At 40.6% G+C, this 23,742-nt stretch overlaps 2 protein-coding genes across 4 annotated transcripts in view; both read right to left on the bottom strand.

Moving 5' to 3' along the window:
- Positions 1–14,645: 14,645 nt before the first annotated feature.
- Positions 14,646–19,220, bottom strand: LOC308278921 (heat shock transcription factor, X-linked-like; the record flags this gene model as incomplete). The annotated part of the gene is made up of 5 exons (XM_080718920.1): positions 14,646–15,353; positions 16,159–16,578; positions 17,144–17,198; positions 18,261–18,300; positions 19,151–19,220. 5 exons carry the CDS (start codon positions 19,218–19,220, stop codon positions 14,646–14,648), a joined length of 1,293 nt encoding a protein of 430 aa, XP_080575046.1.
- A 507-nt stretch (positions 19,221–19,727) lies between these two features.
- TMEM185A (transmembrane protein 185A) overlaps positions 19,728–23,742 on the bottom strand; it is a gene marked incomplete at both ends in the record, with an annotated part of 54,143 nt that continues 50,128 nt past the window's right edge. For all 3 annotated transcript variants that reach the window (XM_080719317.1, XM_080719315.1, XM_080719316.1), the window contains one exon: positions 19,728–19,972. In XM_080719317.1, coding sequence (XP_080575443.1) covers positions 19,728–19,972 — 245 coding nt within the window. The remainder of the gene's footprint in view (positions 19,973–23,742) is intronic.

Genomic DNA, 23,742 nt, shown 5'->3' with positions numbered 1-23,742 from the left:
ATCAGATTCCTGCTGTCGGATATTTTTTTCTAGATTAGAAACTATGCATTCATTTTTGGTTTGCTCATCTTCTAAGAGTGAGATTCTGTTCTCCATGTGTTCTAATCGGTTGTTTGTGCTTTGAATTGAGGCCTTTACTTCATTAATTGCATCCTTTATCTCTTTTTGGCTCTCTCTGAGTTCTTTTCGAAGCACCTCTATTATTTCTACAGTTATTTTCCTAATTTGATCTTCTAGAAATCTCTGATTTTCAGTTTTATCGGGTTCTGATGTTGTGGGGTTGTGGGCATTTATTGCTCCAGTATTATTCCTCTTTCCCATGATTTCGGAAGTTTGTGCCTTCTCTGGGTTCTTCCCTTGGGTCACTATGACTTCACTTAAGGTGTTCTGGAGCTCGAGTCCGTAGTATCTCAGACCCCACTACTCCTTTACTGGGTTTTATCACAGAGTCTCCGACCCAGAGAGTCGATAGAGGCTGTTTTAGACTGTGGGGCATGCCAGGTTGGGTGTTCTCCTATAGTATGATATCTCTGCCACCGCCCTCCCCCACTGGGTCAAGTCCCAGGGAGTACAGTACTGGGATTTCTCCTCTGTGGCCCGCAATTTGACTCACTGTTCTTGAGTACGCAGATGTAGCTGTACCTGCCTCGCTGAATTCGGTGCTGCTGCTACGCCCTCGGCTGTGGGGCTGGTGTTTTTCTTCTTGGTTTTGATTTCCACTCTGAATCGCTGCAGTGTGTGCTGAGCTCGGCCACTGGGAGCTTTAGATGCTCTCTGCGCGGAGAAATCCCGCCTGGCTGTTCCGCAGTGGCTCACCTCGTCTTGCTGTAGCCGTCCCGTGAATTCGCCGGTGCCGCCTGCAGTATGGCGCTGCTGCCGCGTCTGCCGCGTCCTCGGGCGTGAGGCCGGTTATCTCCTCTGTGGCTCTGTTCTCAGTCCGCTTTCTCTCTGGAGCCTGGTGATTTTTTGTTTCACTGCTGATGGTGTTTTCTCGCTATGAAAGGTGCTGATTTTGTGGTAATGGATATTTGTGTTAGCGGGGCTCTTAAGCCCCGCTTTTCTCGGTCGCCATCTTCCCGGAAGTTCTGAATATTATTTATAGTGAGTAACCTTGTAGAAGTTGGTGGCTGGGCAGATGTTGAACTCGGTTTTTGCTGCAGCATTCATCTCTGGCCAGAGCAAAGGGCCATGGCCAAGAACTCTCTGGAGCTCCTGCAAGGTAGAAGAAAAATGAGCTTTGGCCAACTCCATTGCTTAAGTCACCACGTGTGTCTTTCTGATGTTTTGTTTAGATTTTGTTGCTGATATTATTTTTCTTTCACCCTTCTATAGTTTTCCAGGGTTGACTTTTGGAAGCAAAGAGAAGCTTGAGCTCTACTGTCACTTTAGCAACTACAATAAGGCACTGAATATAAATAACTTAAACAACAATGACATCTTTATACTATTCTATTCCTTGCCAGTAGATATGGTATATTGCTCCCTTTATTTGGTAATTCTTTGACCTGAATTAATAAGTACTTTTCTAGTTGCCTGCATAATGATCTTGCGTGCTTTTTTTAGTCTTCTTCTTAGGTAATTTTTGGATTTTGTTGCCTTTCACAAATGGGATGTTTTCTGTTAAAAATAAAGGTGCTTATTCTTTATATATTGCAAGTCTTATACTTTTGTTATTAATTTCTGTATACTAGTTTTTCTGAAGTCTGTTACTCATTAGACATTCATTTATATATTCCTTTGAATTTTCTAGATAAATTGTGGAATTGTCATATCATAATTAACTCTTTATGTTCAGTTATCATGCTTTTCATTTATTTCATTTATTATTATTTCATTTATATGTGTAACAGTGCCCTCATATTCCAGTGCAGCTTCAAAAAGGAGAGGTGATAGTGTATGTCCTTGACAGTAATGCTTTAATATTTCATACTTGTGTACTGATTGTAAATTATAGAAATGGGAGCGCTGCAATTCCCTACTAACCTCATTTTGCTAAATTCTCTTAGCATGAATTTTTATATATCCACTCATGATGAAATGATTTGCTCCTCAATTAACTTCTTTTTTAATAAATTTTTATTGGTGCATTGTAGTCATACTTCTTAATGGGATAAAAAAAATCTTGAGATATACATGTACACATCACCCAATCAGCCCTTACCCAATCGCTAACCTCTACCCTCCTCTTTCCTCCTTCCTATGTTTGGTTTCCTGATAAACATTGATATGTTTATTTAAGTACATAATTTGTTTTAAAAAATATCCCTCTTCCCCCCTCCTATCCTCTCAGGTCACTTTAGTTGCTCCTCTATAGGATCTCTTCTTCATGTAGAGTTCCTCCTGTTACCCATTTCTCCCTAGTTTTTGCACATTAGGGAAAACATTTGATTTCTTATTTTTTGTGACATTTCACTGCAAATGCCATAATTTTGTTCTCCTTTATGGCTGGGCAAATTCCACTGTGTACACATTCCAGAGTTTTGTAATCCACTCATCTGTTGAAGGACATCTTTGCTGGTTCCACAGTTTTGCAATGATGAATTGTGCATCAATGAACATGGTTGCTCATGTATTAGTTTTGTATTTTTGTTTTCATTCTTCTTGGTAGATACCCAGAGGTGGCATTGCTGGGTCAATTGGTAAGTTTGTTTTCATTCTTCTGAGGATTTTCCATACTGTTTTCCAAAGTGATTGCATTATTTTTTTTATTGGTGTTCAATTCCAACTTTTTTTACTTTATTTTATTTTAATTGTATACATTTACTTATTTATTTATTTTCAGAAAAATCTATCCTAACATGAAATATGAACTCTAAACACCCAAAATAATCTCAAAAAATAACACAGCTAAAAGAAGTACAATTTCTGATTTCAAACGTTATAAAGCAACAATAATCGAAACAGTGTAGTACTGCTATAAAAGCAGATATGTAAACCAGTGGATTAAAATAAAAAGTCTAGAAATAAATTCTTCTATATATGGTCAAGTTATTATTGACAAGGTTGAAAAGAATATTTGGTGAAGGAAATAATAATCTTTTCTCTAAATATTGTTGAAAAATAACAATTACATGGAAAGGCATAAAACTGAACCCTTACCTAACACCATATACAAATATTAACTCAAAATAGATAAAATACCTAAATGTAAATCTTAAGATTATAAACTTTTAGAAGAAAACCTGGGTTATAAAACTTCACAACATTGAAATTGGCAGTGATTTCTTAGATATGATCCAAAAGGTACAGGCAACAAAAGAATAAACAAACTTCATAAAATATAAAAAAATTTTGCATCCAAAGACAATGTAAAGAGAATTAGAAGTTACTGATAGAATGGGATAAAATATACCCAAATGCTATATCTGAAGGTATATTAATATTCCAAATAGAAATCCTAAAAATTAGCAACAGTAAAAGCAAACAATACAATTTAGAAATAGGTAAAAGATTAAAATAGGTAATGAATCTTCAAAGATTTTTATATGACCAATAAACACATGAATATCACTCATCATTATCATAATATAAGTAATCATTAAGGAACTACAAATAAAAACAATAGTGAAATACCACTTCACATCTGTTAGGATGGCTACTTAACATGAATTACCCTGCTCCAGCCCTTTACCTTGTATTTGTTACTATCTTTACTTGTAAAGTGTGTTTCTTCTAAGCAGCAGATGGATGGATTCTGGTTTTTAATCCATTTTGCCACTTTATGTCTTTTTATTGGGGAATTGAGGCCACTTACATTCAGTGTGATTATTGAAAGATAAGTTTTAATTCCTAATATGTTAAGATTTTATTTCTGTTTAAAATACTGTTTATTCTTTTTTGCTTAGTTGTCTGCTGGATGGAAATCTTGTTTCTCTGGTTCTGGTGTGTATTACCTAATTCTTCTTTGTAGTTAATCTCTTTGAGTATTTTCTCTAGCGCTGATTTTGAAGACATAAATTCCTTCAGTTTCTGTTTGTCATGGAAGCTTCTTATTTCCCCATCTAATTTGATAAATAGTTGTGCTGGGTAGAAAATTTTGGGCTGGAAGTTTTTTTCTTTCAGAGTTTGGAATATGTTACTCCAAGCCCTTCTGGCTCTCATGACTTGGTTTGGGAAGTCTGGAGTGATTCTTATTGGTTTGCCTCTGAATGTCACTTGGCCTTTTGTTTTTATTGCCTTTAAGATTCTTTCCTTGGCTTCCACGTTTGTCATTGGCATGGGGAACCTTTTCTCTGATGCTGTCTAAAGGGAGTTCTATAAGTTTCTTGGACATGTGTATCGACGTCTTGCTCTATGTTTGGAAAATTTTCTGCTATTACTTCCTTGAAGAGATTGTTGATCCCTTTGGTTTCACCTTCTTTTCTCTCCTCTATTCCAATTATTCTTAGGTTAGCTCTTGTAAAATGGGACCATATTTCTTCAATGTCAGATTCTTGCTGTCTGATTTTTTTTCTAAGTTATAAATTATGCATTCGTTTTTGGAATGATCATCTTCTAGGAGAGAGATTCTATTCTCCATGTGGTCTAATCAATTATTTATTGTTTGAATTGATGGCTTTACTTCAATGTTTGCATCGTTTATTTCTTTCATATGCTCTCTAAATTCTTTTCAAAAGCCCTGTATTATTTCTACAGTTATATTCCTGATTTGATCTTCTGGAGGTCTCTGAATTTCTGTGTTATCAGGTTCTGATAATATGGGGTTGTAGGCATTCATTACTCTATTGTTGTTCCTTTTTTCCATGATTTCAGAAATTTGTGCCTTCTCTGGGTTCTTCCCCGTGTCACCATGACTTCACTTAGGGTGCTCTGAAACTGGAGTTTGTGGTTATCTCAGCTGCCACTACTCCTTTACTGGGTTGTATCATAAAGTCTCAGACCCAGGGAGTTAATCGAGACTGCATGAGACCTTGGGGGTGCTGGCCTGGGAGTTTTCCCACAGGGAGCTGCAACAAGGGTGTGGTATCTCTGCCACCGCTACTCCTTCACTGGATAGGTCTGTAAAATTTCAGTTCCAAGGAGGTGATTAAAGCTGCGCAAGTCCCTTGGCATGCAGTGCTGGGATTATTCCCTGTAAGGGCCACAATTTCACTTACGGTTATTGTGCACGCCTATCTGGACCTGTTGCAGGCCTGGTGAACTCACCTCTGTTGCTGGCAATATGGAGCCGATGTCACGCCCTCAGCCGTGAGGCTGGCATATTTCTTTTCTGGTTTTGAGCTCTGTTCTGAGTCCCTGGAAGGAGTGATGATCTTGCCCACTGGGAGTTTTAGACGTTCTTTGCACTGGAAGAACTGCTGAATTACACCTGAATGATCTGCAGCTGCTCATTTCAGCTCCTTGTTTACCTTTCTTTTCTGGAGCCTGGTGCTGTGAGGGAAGATGGCGCTGGTGCGGCTCTGCCACTGCATTGCAGGCTGGTTTCTTTTCTGGTCTCTGGTTGTTCTTCTAGACTTCTTTTTCTCTGTCCCTTGTGTTTACATTTTTTATTTCTCTGCTTGATAGTGTTTTCTGGCTTTGAAAAGTGCTGATTTTGTGGCAATAGAGATCGAATCTTAGCAGGACTCGTAAACACTGCTTTTCTTGGTTGGCATCTTCCTGGAAGTCTCAGTTAATTTCTTAATTTTGGAAAATTACAATTGAAAATATGTTCTTATATTACATCATATTTTTGTCTCCATACTCATATACCTTCTTTACCTCTCTCTCTCATCCCAAAATACTGGTTACTTTCTGCCATAATTCCCTACATAACTTTATATTTTGAAATAATTTTGTACATTTTTTGTGGTACTGGGGTTCCTGGAAGCCCTTCTACCTCTGGGCTACACTCCCAGACCTATTTTTTAGTATATTTTTATTTGGAAACATGGTCTCTTAAGCCAGCACGGCTGACTTCGAACCTGCACGATCCTCCTGTCTCTGCCTCCCAATCGCGGGGATTACAAACGTGTGCCACCACGCCCGGCAATTTTGTACATTTTTTAACAAAATATGAAGCAAATTAAAATCATCTAAGTTTTACAGTGGCCTGTACTTTAAAGAATTATAGTTTTTCTTTTCAGATGTTTACATTTTAGCTATAACAGTCTGAAATATAAAAGTTTTAAGCAAACTTGAATAGTAAACTTATCTTAAGAGCAGAAGAAGGAAAAAGAGAAAGCCAACTTGAAAACTTGAATGTATCAGTTTGGGTCCCCCCTTTTTTTGTTAGCCCTATTATTTTGTCTGAACTCTGTGGCCTATACGTGGAGTGCAGCTCTCAAGTGATGTTCAGGGAGATTGTCATGACCTAGGTGACTTTTATGGCAAAGGTCGGTACATGGCTTGCTTTTAAGTCTGGCCTCATTGAGTGGATTTGCATCAGCACTTTTTTACAATCGTGGATCATTGACTTATTGATGTGTGGCAGCAGGGTGACTGGATTTAAGGTATGTACCTCCTTCAACAATATATAAGAGTTTTTACACGGTAAGACTGGTATTGGTTTCTAGACCAGAACGTGGACTGTGGTCCTTCTTTTTGAGACAAACGAGGTGAAAAGAAGTTTCTTCTTCTTCTTCTTCTTCTTCTTCTTCTTCTTCTTCTTCTTCTTCTTCTTCTTCTTCTTCTTCCTCTTCTTCTTCCTCTTATTCCTCTTCTTCCTCTTCTTCTTTTGTCTGCAATAGTCTCTTATCTGTTTAGATGGTGAATCTCAGACACTTCACTTTTTGGTGGGAGATATGGTACCTTGGTCTTTTTTTTAGAAACCTTGCAACCGCAGTGTGCACTGGAGTACATTTTTGGTACAACATTTAAGAGTCTTGTGTCTGAAGAGAAGGTCATCAACATCCTGAAGGAGGGTGTAGCCCAAGGTGTGAGAAGAAAAAGACTTGAGGTCTCAGGCCAGAGACTCTCCAAAAACAGTAGGGGAGTTCTTAAACTCTTGAGGCAATCTAGTTTAAGTGTGTACCCATTTTTGGTTTTAGCTTTTGGGTCTTCTTATTTAAAGGCAAACCTTTTTTGGCTCACAGCAGTCAGACAGGTACTGAATAAAACATCCTTTAAGATGTGAATTAGGCTGCAGAGGCTGAGAGCAAACTAAGAAGATGAACAGGTTAGGCGCAGTGGGATACAGAATGACTGTGTTCTGATGGATGACCCATAAGTCCTGTACTGGTTGGTAGTCCTGGCTTTCAAGCTTTGACTGGCAAAAGAGTGACACAATGTGATAATACCATATTGTTGAAGTCTCATTAAATGGAGCTGCATTTTTCCAGGGCTAGCCAGAGGATTGGGACTTTTGTGTTTCCTTTGATTTCCTCCTCTTGTCTTATTGCTCCAGCAAGAGTCTCAAGGACTATATTGAAAAGGAGTGGTGATAGTGGGCATCCTTGTCTTGTTCCTGACTAGCAGAAATTCTTGCAGTTTTTCCCTATTCAATATAATGTTGGCTTTGGGTTTACAGTATATTGCCTTAATGATGTTGAAGTACTTTCCTTCTATCCCAATTTTTATGCAGTGTTTTTAACATAAATGGGTGTTGGATTTAGTCGAATGCATTTTTCAGCATCTATTGCTATGATGATGTGGTTTTTGTTCTTGGTTCTATTTATGTGGTGAATAACATGTATTGATTTGCGTATGTTGAACCAGCCTTGTTTTTCTGGGATGAAACCAACTTGGGCATGATGTATTATTCTCTTGATATAGTTTTGAATGTGTATAGCTAGTATTTTGTTTAGAATTTTTGCATCTATGTTCATTAAGAATATTGGTCTGTAGTTTTCCTTTCTTGTGGTATCTTTATTTGGTTTGGGGATTAATGTGATACTGGCCTCATAGAAGGAATTTGGGAGAGTTCCATCTCTTTCAATTTCCCGGAACAAGTTATGAAGTATTGGTATTAGTTGTTCACTGAAGGTTTTGTAGAATTCAGCTGTAAACCCATCTGGGCCTGGGCTTTTCTTTGGTGGAAGAATTTTTATTGCCATTTCTATTTCTTTGGTTGTTATCTGTTGGTTTAGGCTTGCTATGTCCTCTTGGCTGAGTGTAGGAAGGTTAACTGTGCTTAGAAATCTATCAATTTCTTCCAGGTTTTCAAGTCTATTAGAGTATAAATTTTTAAAGTAGTTTCTGATAATCTTTTGAATTTCTTCACTATCTGTGGTGATATCTCCTTTTTCGTTTCTAATTTTGATAATTTGAGTTGATTCTCTTTTTCTTTTGGTTAGGTTGGCCAGGGGGTTATCAATTCTATTAATCTTTTCAAAGAACCAACTTTTTGTTTTATTGATTCTTTGAATTGTTTTTTGTTCTCTATTTCATTTATTTCTGCTCTAATTTTAATGATTTCTTGCCTTCTGCTGGCTTTGGGAATAGACTGTTGCATAATTTCTAGGTCCTTGAATTGTGTCATTAGGTTCTTTACTTGGTGGTTCTCTGTCCTTCTTATGTGGGCACTCAATGCAATAAACTTTCCTCTTAATACTGCCTTCATGGTTTCCCATAGATTTTGGTAGGTTGTATCTCTGTTTTCATTTGTTTTCATAAATTTCTTTATTTCTTCCTTAATTTCTGCTCTTACCCATTCATCATTCAATATGTGGCTTTGTTGCTGTTGTGAATGGCATATCATCTCTTCTACTAGTGCTTTTGTGAAACACATATTTATTTTCTGTCATTATTGGACATAACTGGTTCAGAGTTTAGTGGAATATTCCACAAGCGAATTAGTTCCATTTACTTTTCAAGATTGATATCTTTTCAAGATTGATACTTTTCAAGTTTGATATCAATGCTCAACATTTTCCCCCAATATTCATATACACATTATTTATTTTGGTTTTCGTAGCTCTAGTTTGGTGTCTCAGTGCTGCTTTGAAGCACACAGGCAAGAACATACATCTGTGTTTTCTACATTACTTTCACAAAAATTCTTCTAACATTTTAAATCTAGGATTATTATTATTATTATTATTATTATTAGCCGTACTGGGGATGGAACCTAGGGGCATTCTACCTCCAACCTACACCCTCAGCCTTATCTTTTAAAATTATTTTTAATTTGAAAGAGGATCTCACTGAGTTGCAAAGGGATTCACTAAGTAGCTGAGGCTGTCCCAAATCCGCAATCCTCCTGTCTCAGCCTCCCAAATGCTGGGATTACAAGCATGTGCCAACATGCTTTTTTTTGGTGGTACTGAGGATTGAACTCAGGCCCATATTACTTTTGTGCTAGACCTCTACCCCGTTTTTATTTTTGTTATGTCAAAGCAGGATCTCACTAAGTTTAAGAGGGCAGCAGGAGGTTACGGAGGATAGCCACAAACCTGCAATCCTCATTTCTCAGCCTCCCACGTACTGGGATTACAAGTGTGCACCACCACAGTCAAAACATTAATTTAACATCAAAATATTATTTTAAACATAAATATTATTTTATTATTAACATTTAACATTAATTGGTTTTTATGTTGAATGTATGGTGAATTTTTTTGGGGGGGATGGTGGTACTGAGTATTGGACTCAAGGGCATTCTACCACTGATCTATACTTGAAGCCCTTTTTATTGCAGTAGTGTTGATTGAACCCAGGAGCATTCTACCTCTGAGCTACATCCCCAGCCCACTTTTTATTCTTTATTTTGAAACAGGATCTCACTAAGTTGCAGAGGACCTCACTAAATAGCTGAGGCTGGCCATGAACCTGCGATCCTCCTTTCTCAATCTCCCAAGTACTGGGATGACAAGTGTGTGCCACCATGCTCAGCTGGAAGCCCTTTTCAGTTTTTTACTTTCAAACGGTGTTTCACTACGTTACTTCAGGGTTGCCTTAAACCTGCAAGCCTCCTATTTCAGCCTCCCAGGTATTAGAATTACAGGCATGCACAACTGTTAATTTCTTTTTCTATGTCATTGATACTATTATTCCTCTTCTATTTTACAAGTATGGAATTACAATAAAAAGATGCTTTTCTAGTTTTATATCATAATGCTATTTCTTTTGTATAGGCTGTTTGTTCATTTAATTCATTCCTATGTTAGGTATGCTACAAATTTATTTAGGATATTTTCTGAAATATGAGAGCTTGCCTCATTGTTATCATGGGGGAGTCTTTATCCGGTTTTCAAATCCAGAGAGCTAGCCTGAGTCAATTAGTTGAACATATGCCATCTTTTTGTATGCTAAGGAAGGGTTGACAATAGATGGTGATTCATATTCCATGACCATTCTGTGGATTTGGCCTCCACAACTACTTCTCTTGAAGCAATTGAGGGTAGTTTGAGCTTTTAATATATCTTTGGTTTGGTTTGTGTGGCTTATTTTTTTCTTTGAGGGTCAGTTTGGTCATTTCTTTGTTTTATTTTATTTATTTTTTTGATAATTGGGAATGAACCCAGGACATTCTACCTCTGAGCTACATCCCCAGCCCTATTTTTAAAAATTATTTTATTTTGAAAACAGGATCTCACTGACTTGTGGAGGGCCTCACTAAGTAACTGAGGCTGGCTGCTAATCTGCAGTCCTCCTGTTTCAGCTTCCCAAGACTGGGATTACAAGTGTGCGCCACCACATCCAGCCATGTTTTATTTTATTTATTTGGTCATTGTGCTTTTTTATTTTAAAACGTGGTCAGGGATCACTTAGGATTTCACCTGTTATGCATGGCATTTGTAATGTAATCCTTTCATTACAGAAAGGCTCAAACATATAGTAGAGAGAATAGTATAATGAACCCAGTAAACCTGACACTCAACATACAAAACCTTAAATACTACTTATCAAATCTGGCTTCATTTAAATTGCTCACTTACCTTCATCTTAGCCACTGGAGTAATGTGGAGCAACCCCAATCATTATTTCATCTCTAAATATTTCAGTGTATACTTCTAAAAGATAAGGATAATTTTATAAGCTATGAACCCAATACACTTGCCATTTCTTTTTTTCTTTTTCTTTCTTTTTTTTTTTTTTTTTGGTGGTACTGGGGTTCCTGGAAGCCCTTCTACCTCCGGGCTACACTCCCAGACCTATTTTTACATTTTCATTTTTGGAAACAGGGTCTCCTAAGCCAGCGCGCGCTGCTGGCTTCGAACCTGCGCGATCCTCCTGTCTCTGCCTCCGAAGAACGGGGATTACAAGCGTGCGCCACCACGCCCGGCCGTACACTTGCCATTTCTAAAAAATCGCAGAAATGATTCTGCCAGGTATGCTGGTACAATCCTGTACCAGTACTTAAGATGGTGAGCCAGGAGAATCACAGGTTCAAGAACATTACAGAGTAATTTAGTAAGATCCTATTTAAAAAAATGAAATAGGGCTGGGATGTAGCTTAGAGGTAGAACCTCCTCCGGTTCAATCCCCAGTGCTACCAAAAAATGGTCATCAAATATCCAACTGCTTTACAAACTTTTCTGATACACTTGTATTTAAAAATATTTCCTTTAATGAGTATACAGATATGGTCTATATTTGGTCTAAATCATTCTAAATTCCTTTTTATGTGTGTGTGTGTGTGTGTGTGGTACTGTGGATTGAACTCATGGATGTCCTACCACTGAGACACACTCCCAGACCTTTTCTTCTTTATCATCATCATCATCATCATCATCATCATCATCATCATCATTATCATTTGTTATTGGAAATAGGTTCTTGCTAAGAAACTACATGCTGGACTTGAACTGTAACCTTTTTGTCTCAGCCTTCCAAGTGCTGGGATTACAGGCATGTATCAACAGGCTAGGCTAAGTCTTTTTAAAATATGTCTATCTTTCCCCATTTTTCTTTTTTCTTGTAATTTTGTTGTTGAAAAATTAGCCATTTATTCTGGAAAGTTTTCCATATTCTGGTGTTTGTGAATGCAATACCGTAGTGTTTTTAAACATATTATATATCTATTAATTTCTAGGGATATTTTATGCTCCATATTCATATTGTATATGTCCTACCCCCAAAACTAAATTCAGCCATTTCTCAAATGATGTCTGATTCTTTTTTTTTTTTTTTTTTTTTTTTTTGCGGGTCGAGGCATTTGACCTCCGAGCTACACTCCCTGCCCAATTTTTTATTCCTTATTTTGAAACCGGGTGTCACTGAGTTGCAGAGGACCTCACTAAGTAGCTGAGGCTGTCTGCGAACCGCAATCCTCTGGTCTCAGCCTCCCAAATGCTGAGATTACAAGCATGTGCCACCATGTCCGGCTCCTGATTCTTTTTATTGGGAAATTGTTCTAGAACTCTACATCTGGTTCCTTGGGGTACTCTTCTCTACTTGTGAGTTTTTAGTTATAGGCCTTCCCTACTGAAAGACCAATGGAATATATGTATGCATAGGCCATGTTTATACATATACCCATGAACATTTATGTTTGTAAACATGTTTCTGTTAAATTAAATGTGACTTTATACTGACATTTCCACCTTTAATCCATTACCACAAGTATTATTACAAACTCCTCCTCCTCTTGTTCATCTGTAGCCTCCTACTCCAACAGTGAGAAACCTGGTTCCCACCATTAACCATTCTTTTAATTAATGGTTCAGTTTCAGTATACGGCTTCAGATTTGTTAAAATAGAACCTTGTAAGCCCATGGAAAACAACTTTCAATTAGAAAGCAGTGTTTATGTGTAGTTTCCTTGACCTCTAATATGATAGACTCCACTCATTTGCAACATGATTTAGACTAGGAATTTTCCACCCACCTATTTCACTGATGTTGTTTCATTTGTTTCATAAGTCTGTAATACAGTTCTACCTCTCCCCTCTCTTCTCTTCTCTTCTCCCCACCTCATCTACATTATAACCTGGGGGGTCCCCATCTCTTTAAATTGTTTTTCATATTTACATATATTAAGGTACATCATGCTGTAAATTTCTATGAACTTTTAAAAAGTTTTCATTGGTGTAATTGTTCATGATAGTAGGAATTATAGTGATAGTAATATATGTACCTACCATTATATGGTCTGTTTCTTTCCCCACACCTGTTGCCCCCCTGCTCTTCCTTTCCTGATACCCTCTACTTCATTATTGGTCTCTCTCCTCATTTTAATTAAGTCTCTTTACTCTTATTTCTCTAGCTCCCACTTACAGGATATAACATATGGTTCTTGATTTATTTTCTTCCTTCCTTCCTCCCTTCCTTCCTTCCTTCCTTCCTTCCTTCCTTCCTTCCTTCGTTTCTTTGTTTCTTTCTCATGTGTGTCTCTGGGGATTAAACCCAGAGACATTCTACTTCTGAGCTATACCCTCAGCCCTATTTTATTTCTTATTTGGAAACAAGGTCTCAATAAGTTTCCAAGGGTCTTCCTAAGTTGCTGAACCTGGCTTTGGATTCTCCCGTCTCAGTCTCCCAAGTACTGGGAGTACAAGCATGTGTCATCACGCCCAGCTGGTCCTTGATTTTCTGAGTATGGCATATCTCATTTAGCATGATGTTCTTCACTTCCAATCATTTTCCTGCAAGTGACATAGTTTTGTTCTCCTTGTGGCTGAATAAAACTGCATTGTCAAACCAAGCGTGGTGGCACACACTTGTAATCCCAGCATTTGGGAGGCTGAGACAGAAGGATTGCACAGGTTCAAAGCCAGCCTCAGCTACTGAGTGAGGCTCTCAGCAACTTAGTAAGACCCTGTTTCCAAATAAAGTATAAAATAGGTCTGGGGGTATAGCCTGGAAGTAGAAAAGCCCCTGGGTTCTACCCTCAGTACCACAAAAACAAACAAAAACTCCATTCTGTGCACATACCACATTTTCTTTAACCACTCATCTAGGTGTTATTAAATACCTAGGATGGTTCCATAACTTGGCCATATGAATTGTACTGCTACAAAATGGATATATGCATGCATCATTTTAGTACTCTTAATTCTGTGGAAAAGATAATAGGAAGTAATATAGCTGGTTCATATTGTGGCTCTCTTCCTAGTTGTTTCTTGTTTTTGATAAACCATATTTTTCTCCATAATGGTTGTACTAATGCATAATTCTACCAGCAATATATAGGTGTTCCTTTTCCCCCAGATCTTTGCCAGAATGTATTATCATTTGTATTCTTGATGATTGCCAAAAACAACCTGGAGTTATATAGGTTAGCAGAAGGGCCACCTCAGCTTCCTACAAAATGTACTTTGGCAAGCACACCTGTCCAATAATTGTCTTTCTAATATCAGGCTTACTTCCCCCTTTTGTGGTCGTTGTAGGCAAAGAATAATGTATAAAAATATCTTGTGCAATCCACTATTTTGCTGTTAAAATATCTCTTTGCCTCAACAAACTCTTGAAACACACCCCAAATTCACTGTGGCCCATGTATTCCCATTGCAACACTCTCCTATTCCAACAGCAACAATATTCCCAAATTGAACCTGATTTTACTTCCATTGTAACCACTTTGTTTTCTCCTGGCTGATAAAGGATATCTGTAAAGAGTAGAAAGATAATCTTTGGGGAGCTTAATCAGCCCATACTACTGGTTCCTATATTACACCAGGGAGTAAACAACTTTAACATACAAGCCAAATTTACCAAAGGGGGCTTTGTTACTGCAAAGAAAGAAAGACAGAGATGATGGGTACTTTTGTGCAGACAGAATATTAGTCATGTTCTGGTGCTTTTTATTGAACAGCACATGTTCTTCCCAAATGCTCTTTTTTTTTCTTACCACTGATGATATGCACAATGTGGATACATGAGAGGCCCACTGATAGTTGGCATGTACTCTGAGACACAGTGGCAGTTGGGACAGCAGTGTAGTGGAGTTGAAGGATGAGGGAACAGGGACACATGGGCAGCAGACCCAGGAGCCACAATGGGTACAGGCATCCAAGGATGGCTGTAACAGGGCACAAGTGTAGGAAAAGGAAGGTGTGGGGAATGCACATTGAGAAATCCTCCTGGTGACACAGCAGGAGGGCCCACCATAGGACCATACGAGGTAACCTGTGGGGAAGGTATGGTCATACAGATGAAGGGGAACTCTGCAGGCATAGTAATGCCAGCCACCAGAGTCAAAGGCTCCTGACCACCTTCTGTCTGCCCCTGGGCCAGCTGGGTGACTGTAGCAGGGTTGCCATTCACTCCGGTGGGCTCAGATACCAACACAGGAGCAGCTGGAGTAGCAGGTTCTACCTCAATGTGGGAGGTAGCACCAGTACTTTCATGCTGGTGAAGCAGCTCCTGGTTTTCCTCCACTCCAGATGCTCTATCTTCTTCCTGTGCAGTGGCTCTGGTTTCCACAGAAGATTCCTGGCATTCCGGCTTGCTTCCCATGTGTCTTAATGTAGATTTAATGCCCACTCTTCTCTTTATCCTCTTAAGCAGGTGTGGGGAATCTCTTTTAAAGTATGGATTATAGTAGAACTGCAACTGAGGTTCAAAGTTTAGGAAAAAAAGAAACTCCAAGTCACTAGATCTGCAATTATAGATCAACTATACCCTGAGAAGTAGAACTCAAGCAGCCCAGGGAGGCCTCTTGGGAAAACTCATAGTTCCAACAGGAAGAGACACATTCATTTTCACACACAAAAGACTCACCAACTTAGGACCAGAATTTCCTGCTTGGAATGCTCCTAACAATGGCAAATTAGGAGATGTACAAAGCCAGTGAAAAGAAACTGGAAGGACCCTGGGAGTAAAGAAGACTCTTTGCCATCACCACCCAGTGTGTGCTGGCAAGAGAATGGAGCCCTGGCAAGAGTGCTTGGTCAGAGGCACTTCAGCACCAGAGGTCCCTGGCCAAGACAAGCACACACACATTTAATCTACTGTCAGCAGGCTCCCGTTAGTGTGTTCAATCTAGCAACTATGCCATAAGAGTTCGGGTACATGGATATTGGCAAAGAGAAGCACTCTCTCACATACCTACATCACAGTATCAGGGGCTGTGGAGTCAAGGGGACACACAAACTGCCAGGGGCCAATTGATCCACACAGGAGGGCAGGAATATATATAGTCACCTATAATCTTTCATGTTCTTGAGACAGCTGACACTGATCTTAGCAGGTTCCCCATACTAACCCTTATGTGCTCTGGCCACCTCCACCCCAGGGGGAAGAGGACAGGAAAAGCTCTACCCCATGGCCACCCTGCTCCCAGGGCCAGTCCAGGGACTTCCACCCAAACAGACCTGAATACAGAGGCCATTGAGGAAGCCCCCTGGCCTTGGTTTACCTTGCTCACCACGTAGACTGGTCTTTCTAAGTTGTAAAAGCTGCTGAGAAAGAGGGATGTGTGTGTGTCCTGCCGCATCTTGCTAAAGCCGTAGAGGTTCAGCTGTCGGACAAAGCTCTTCATAGAGTCAGTTTCAAACACTTTGTTGGGGCCGCTCCTTCCCAGAATCTCCTTCTGAAACAGTTTCTCATTGATCCCTACATAGGTCCCACCATCATCCCAGCAGATAGATGCAAACTTGCTGCTATTGACGATCTTCCACAGTTTCTGCGGGAAGGGGAGACTGAAGAGTTTGCCTTTTCCTTTTGGCAGGACGTCCCTCTTAGCATATGGCCTTCTGGACAAAGTCTCTTGGGTGACAGGCTCAGGAACATTTCCTTCAAACAGTGACCTGAAGTCAGGAAACACCACTGGCAATTGCTGATCCCAGATACAGACAGGACAAGCTGGAAGATGGTTATTTTCTCTACTCCAACTAGGAGCCCTTGATTCTGTAGGAAAAGGCTCCCTTCCGGACCTGTGCCTCCAGCCTCTCGTGTTACGTTCCTCACATCTAGCCATACTCAGGGATAGCTTGTCCTTGGTTCAACTTGATCATCATGCTGCCTCAGGAGATCACAAAAGATCTCAGGTTACTTGAAGGTGACATCACATCCTGTCCACCCAGAGATCTCATAAAGAGCCCAGACAGACAACTGACGCATAAGTATGCCAACGTTATGTTGTACACACTCATCTCCATGGGAACGATGACATCAGTTCCCATTTGTGTTTAAGGTGTCCTGCCAAAACTTAGGCAGAAACTTCAGAACTGTCCTCTTGTCCTCCAGCCCACGGGCTATCAGAGTCAAAGAAAACACTGACTAAATGAGGTGGTGATCTCTTGTAGAGAGCACTGGCCACTTATTCCTGTTGTTTTTATATTTTTAACACACAGTCAATTGAAAGACAGCTAGGTCCCATGCTTTCACTGGGCTGCACTTACACAATCCTTCCGAAACTCACAGTCACCAGGTGACATAGTGTCCTCCACAGAGACTCTGGGTGAAGAAAAATGTTGGGCCAACACTTGGGTGAATGGTTCAGATAGTAGCATCCTATCCCACTGCAGTGGAGATGGTCATCTGCTGCCTGACCCTCCTCATCCTGCACAGGGACCCTGCCTCATAGAGATAGCCTTTTAGTCTACAGGTTCCTCCAGTCATAGAGTGCCAGATCACATGGCCTTTAGTCTGTGCCCAGTGTTTGATCTGTAGTCCTTCCTGTGGAGGTGGTACAGGGGGATCCAGTGAGAGACATCCATCCAAAGCAACCTCAATCTCACATTGACTCCATATTCAGGGCCTCCTCTAGACCAAACTGCCCAACCCATTCTGAGCACACAGTGCCACTGTCATCCAGAGGTGTCCAGGAACTGATTAAGGACTCTGTACAAGGGTCTGGAGTGGAAGACTAAAATAAACATCTCTGCCCAGACATTTCATAGCTGTGTGACTTGGGGCTCCTTAATTAGCTTCTCGTAGCCTCCGTTTCCTCACAGGGATCAGGGCAACAGCATCTTCTCCACAGAATCAGAATTCCATGAGGCATACGAGAGAAACAGAATACCTGGCACCCACTGAGGTTATTGAATGAGGCATTTTCTTTCCCAGCAAGTCAAACCCAATGAGCTCAAGAAAGGGTCCTTCTTTGGCCTTCGGCTATCTGCAGGAAATCTTTAGCCAGCATTTACAGGGGGGTTCCTTGTCAACTGCTATTAATCTTGAGCTCAAAGGCTACCTGAGTTAAGGTCCCACTGAACTGGAGAGACAAGGGTGGGAGAGATAGTAGTAGAAAGAATTTGGGATATACGCAAACCTCAGCAGCTGACATGACTGGTATGACCTCACAACCTCTACCAAGGCTATTTCAGTTGCAGACTGGTTCTGCATCTCCAGGGACAGTATAGAATGCCTCCTAAACATTACCAGTGACAGTGTGGCATCAGCTAGCAAACCATAAGATCACCAGCAGTTCCCCTCTTTCCTTCTGTTTACCCTTCCTAGTGTCCCCTGAAGACTGACTCATAAATGCTGTTCACTATAGTGGACATTAGATACTACCTTCCATGCTGGTTGAGAACAATTCCAGTTCCCAAGTCACCTAAAAAAAGGATACACAGCACATGTGTAAAACAAGGAAACAGTTTATTGAACAACTACAGGGAGCAAAAATAGTGGAATTGGCTACATAGTTTACATAACCAGAAGAAAGGCTACACCATTCCATCACCCCCTTTTCCCTGAAACAAAACAGGCCTGCTCAAGGCTAGTACCAGTAGCATTGTCAGGGACATGCTGGTCTTCAATTATGCCTGACTGAGGCCTTTAGCAGTTGACCATGGAAAGATATGCCCTTACTTTCTAAGCTGGAACATTAATGGTCCTCTTTACTGTCCTTTATAAAATGAACTATTTGACTTCAGACAGAAGGCTATTTCACTTGCAGGATTAGATTGGTTTCCAGGCTATAGCAGCAGAACCTGGGGAAACTGTGCTTAAGGACAACACAATCAGCCCCCTGTAAAGTGCTCTCCTTGCAGGCAGGCAGAAAGCTCCAGACTCTTAACACAGAGAGAAGTCCCTGGCCCTTTCTGTGCTGGGAAACCTTTTCCAGTGTTCCAGTTTTAAGGAATGCTTTCTAGGTTCTTGCTAGCCAGTTTTCCTCAAATGCTAGAAAAAGTACATATTATTTCTTGCCCGTTGTGGCTGTGATGGCAGGAACAACTATGCACGTGAAGGAATTCCAAGGGTAATGTCTGGTAAAGGTGCAGCACTCCTCTGGGACTCGCAAGTGTGCCCCCTTCTTTTGCTTCAGTAGCAGAACAAATCTGTCTCTAGCACAAGCTTGTAAAAAAATACTTTAACAGAATATGCTGTACAGAACTAGAATTTGACACTGTATATTACAATGCTAAAATACTTGTATAAATACTATACAGACATGGAGTTACTCCATTGGGAAGGCTCATGGATGAAGCCATGAGAACCTGATGTCAGCATGCCCAAGGAAAACCTCTCCATGGTAGGGTTTGGAAAAAGCCTGGCTGTGCTGTATCTGAACGCCAGGTATACTCTGACCTGGTTATAGCCTCACTGGCTACCTGCAATAGGACAGCTCTGCACTGTGAGTGGATTTGTTAACCACTTTTTCCAACATCTCTTTTGATGGGAATCTTAGCAGTGTGAAAAACTGCCCCACATTTTATTTCCTGTGTACCTACTGAGGAGCCATTCCCAAGTGGGTTCTATGGGGGTGAGCACATGCCTCAGGTGCCCATCCTGACAAAAGTGAGTTCCTTCCTCTCTCACATGCTCCTTGGCATCCACATCTGTGAACACCTTCAGTACCCTACCACCTCTGCATTCCATCATGAAGAGTGTCTTATTGGCACTGAATGCAATTGAGGCATGAAATGAATGTCCCTGGAGGCCCACCTCCTCCAGGGTCTACGCAGGGTGAAGGAGAGGCAAAAGAAATGAGGAGAGTGTGTCCCAGTCCATTCATGCTCTGGCCCTCCACAATGTCATTTAGTCTGGCATTTCAATATTTAATTTGGGAGGTGGGAGGACATACTTTCCGGGACTCTGGGTAATAACTACCCTGGCTTTTTTGCGAAACATAGGTGCAATTTTAGGAGGCTCTGGAACTGGGGTTTCTTCAGTTTCTTCATTATCTTCGTGGTGGAGATCGTATGAAATGTTTCCATATTCTCTCAAAAATGGGAAGACTTCAAGCAGAAACTGGCAGAAATCTTTGCGAATACCAAACCACCCTGAAAAATAAGAATTTTCTTTTTCAAATGTTATACTTAATGGACTTTCCTATGTTTCATCTTTGCTTAATAGGAAGTTGTAATAAAAAATACAACACTTTATCCATATTCCTCAGAAATAATTAATGACCAGGGGCTGAATGTCCAATAAGGAGTAGAATTAAGACCCCTAGCTCTAGATTCTAACAGTGGAAAAATGACAGCATCCACAGGACCCTGTTAGGATGTGATCCTCAGTCCCATTCCCAGATATCCTGATTCAGAAATTACAAGGTAGGGTTTGAAGAATTGCTTTACCTAGCCCTCCAGGAATTCATAAGGGTCCTTGAGTTTTAAGATCCACTGCTGTAGTGATTCTGAAATACCTGGGCACCTAGATCATCTTGTCTTCCCTGAACCTTCCCCTCCCAAGATAAAATTATGTATGAAAAAGAATGTCATCCAAGCAAAGCATTTATTTTGTCCTCTGGAATCTAGGTGGAGGTTGGCATAAGTTGGTCCAGGCCAGGAGGTAGCCTGAGCTCATGATGTCCCATCAAACTATTTTCCTGAGGTCTTATCTCCCTCTTTGGGTCCCAGAGAACTGTTCTTTTGGTGCTATCTCTCTTAGGAAACAAGCACAGCCTTTTATGTGGACTCTGTACAATCCCCTGTGCTTTCCAAAGTGTGGTGGTATGGGTCACATACAGTAGAGTTCACAGCATTAGGACAAAGGGCCCCTCCTCAAGGGTCATCTCAAATCTGTGCCAAACCATTCATGTGAAGACACAGAGTGGTCCATCTAGGTAAAATGAAGAAGGACGAGAACATGGAGATCGAGGAGGAGAAAATGGTGATGGAGAGATGCAGCATATCTCACTAGCTGAAGCAAATTAAGTTCAAATACTGAGAACACAGCATCTTAATAAAGAAAATTAAATTCAGTGTACAACCCAAAACAGACTCGGGGTCTACAGTGGAAGAAATCCAATAACTCTGAACTCCAAAATTCACCGCAGCACACAAAGAAAGAAGAAAGTGGGCTGAAGAAGCAGGCAGCCGTGGGGCTGCAGACGCAGGGGGCCACTGGCCCAAACAGCTTTTGGGACCTTGGCAATCTGAGATTGGCCCTAGAGTCTGAAAGTGGCCATAGAGCTCCAACATCTTAAATTGCGAGCTCACTCGAGCTCCTGAGCGGCACCGTTTGTCCACCAGGAGCGGCCCCCGCAGAGGCGCCCAGAGATCTTCAGGGACTCGGAAACAGACCTGCTAACCATGCAAGCATAGAATCAGTGTGATATGGAAGAGCTGCCAGGACTTCAGAGCCTCAGAATGGGCTGCTAGGTAACAGTGTGAGCTCAGATGAGCCATGGGACCCAGTGAACACAGAGTGAGTGTCACCAGACATCGTGATAACTGTGGGTGCCAGTGTGCACCAAGGGGGCAGCTTCAACCGAAGTGTCACAGAAGCATGCTTAAGGCATGATACCTGCACAGGTCCACAAGGGGTCGCTTCAAGCAAATACAAGGCACTGGCATATACACTGTATATTCATAACATAGTAGGACTGTTATTTTTTCTTTCTTATTTTTTATATTTTATTTTTCATTTTTGCTGTTTTATATTGTTTATTTTAGTTTTTGATATTTGGGTTTGTTTTGTTTTTTTTCATTTTCTGGGGGGGATAATCTTTTATTTCTTCTTTTTTTACCTATACTTGGGTTTCTTTGTTGGGTGCTTTCACTTCATACCACATGGTGGTTAATTTTGTTTTATTTTATTTTATTTTTATCCTGTTTATTCTCTTAACCCTTTTTGTTCCCTCTTGACGGTCTATTTTTGTTTTTATCGATATTGTTTATACATGATGTATAATAGTTAGCCTTTGTACCTTATTTTGTTTCTTTATCCATTTGTCTTTGCTCCTTTCCCCCATTCCTTCTACAAAGTCCTCAATTTAGACTATATACTATCTTCCCTCAAAACTTTATCTTTGTCCTCTAACTATATCTCTTTAATACACAATGCTTCTCACACCTCCATACTTAAATATTCCAATAAATACAAGAGTCTTACTATCTAAACTCCTCCTATTCTCAACCTGATACACCTTATTATACTTAAATTCTTCCACAATCTAATTATATTCTCTACCTTACTTGACTCCTGCACCCATCACCCTAGCTACTCCACCATCACCCAACCCTCACCACTAGAAAAAGTACTGCTTACTGGTTGACTTTTCTAAATTCCTACTACTAAGACTGATATAAACCACAAACAATGGGAAGACAGGCCTGAGAACGTTGAAAATATGAGAACCAGGAATAGTGGAGAAATGACAGAAGTCACGAATACGGACCTACAAGAAATGCAAGAAGGGGAGTTCTGAATCTTGATCTACAATATGATGAAAGGATTTTAAACAAATCTAGTGGAGATGAAAGACGAGCTAGAAATACTAAGAAAGAATCCGAAAGAGGTCTGGAATGAAATAAAAAAGTCAATAAATGAAATGAAGTCAGCAATAAAAAGAAATTCTGGAAGATCAGATGAAATGGAAAGTAGAATATCACTGTTAGAAGACAGTACATCCAAAACCGAAAACACAGTCAACACTATACAGAAGTCATTATAGAAACAAAACCTAAACATCCAACAAATGTGGGACAACATGAAACACCCTAACTTAAGGATAAAAGGCAATGAAGAAGAGATAGAGGTACAGACCAGAGGCATCCGTAATCACTTCACAGAAATAATTTCAGAGAATTTCCCAAATATGGAAAGAGACATAGATCTTCATGTTCAGGAGGCATACAGAACACTATTAAGACAAGATCAAAAAAGACCTCCCCATGCAACATAATAGTCAAAATGAATAACATAGAGGCCAAGGAAAAGATCTTAAAGTGGACGGAGAGGACTTCCGGGAAGATGGCGACTGAGAAAAGCGGGGCTTAAGAGCCCCGTAACAACCAATCTCCATTACCACAAAATCAGCGCCTTTCATAGCCAGAAAACACCATCACCAGAGAAAACAAAAAAATCACCAGGCTCCAGAGAGAAAACGGACTGAGAACAGAGCTCAGAGCCACAGAGGAGATAACCGGCCTCACACCCGAGGACGCGGCAGCAGTGCCATACTGCTGGCGGCAGCAGCAAATTCACCTGAAGGCTACAGCAAGCCTAGGTGAGCCGCTGCGGAACAGCGAGGCGGGATTTCTCGCCGCAGGTAAAATCTAAAGCTCCCAGTGGCTGAGCTCAGCACACGCCGCAGGGATTCAGAGTGGAAATCAAAACCAAGAAGAAATACGCCAGCCTCACGGCCGAGGGCGTAGCAGTGGTGCCATATTGCCACCGGCGGTAGCAGCAGAGAATTCACCCGACTCCAGTACAACTACATCTGCGTACTCAAGAACAGTGAGTCAAATTGCGGGCCACAGAGGAGAAATCCCAGTACTGTACTCCCTGGGACTTGACCCAGTGGGGGAGGGGCGGTGGCAGAGATATCACACCATAGGAGAACGTGAAACCTGGCACCCCCCACAGTCTAAAGCAGCCTCTATCGACTCTCTGGGTCGGAGACTCTGATACAACCAGTAAAGGAGTAGTGGGGTCTGAGATACTACTGACTCGAGATCCAGAACACCTTAAGTGAAGTCATAGTGACCCAAGGGAAGAACCCAGAGAAGGCACAAACTTCCGAAATCATGGGAAAGAGGAATAATACTGGAGCAATAAATGCCCACAACCCCACAACATCAGAACCCGATAAAACTGAAAATCA

The sequence above is a fragment of the Muscardinus avellanarius genome (assembly GCF_963383645.1).
Source record: "Muscardinus avellanarius genome assembly, chromosome: X".
Classification (NCBI taxonomy): domain Eukaryota; kingdom Metazoa; phylum Chordata; class Mammalia; order Rodentia; family Gliridae; genus Muscardinus; species Muscardinus avellanarius.
This window is presented reverse-complemented; position numbering and strand designations above follow the sequence as displayed.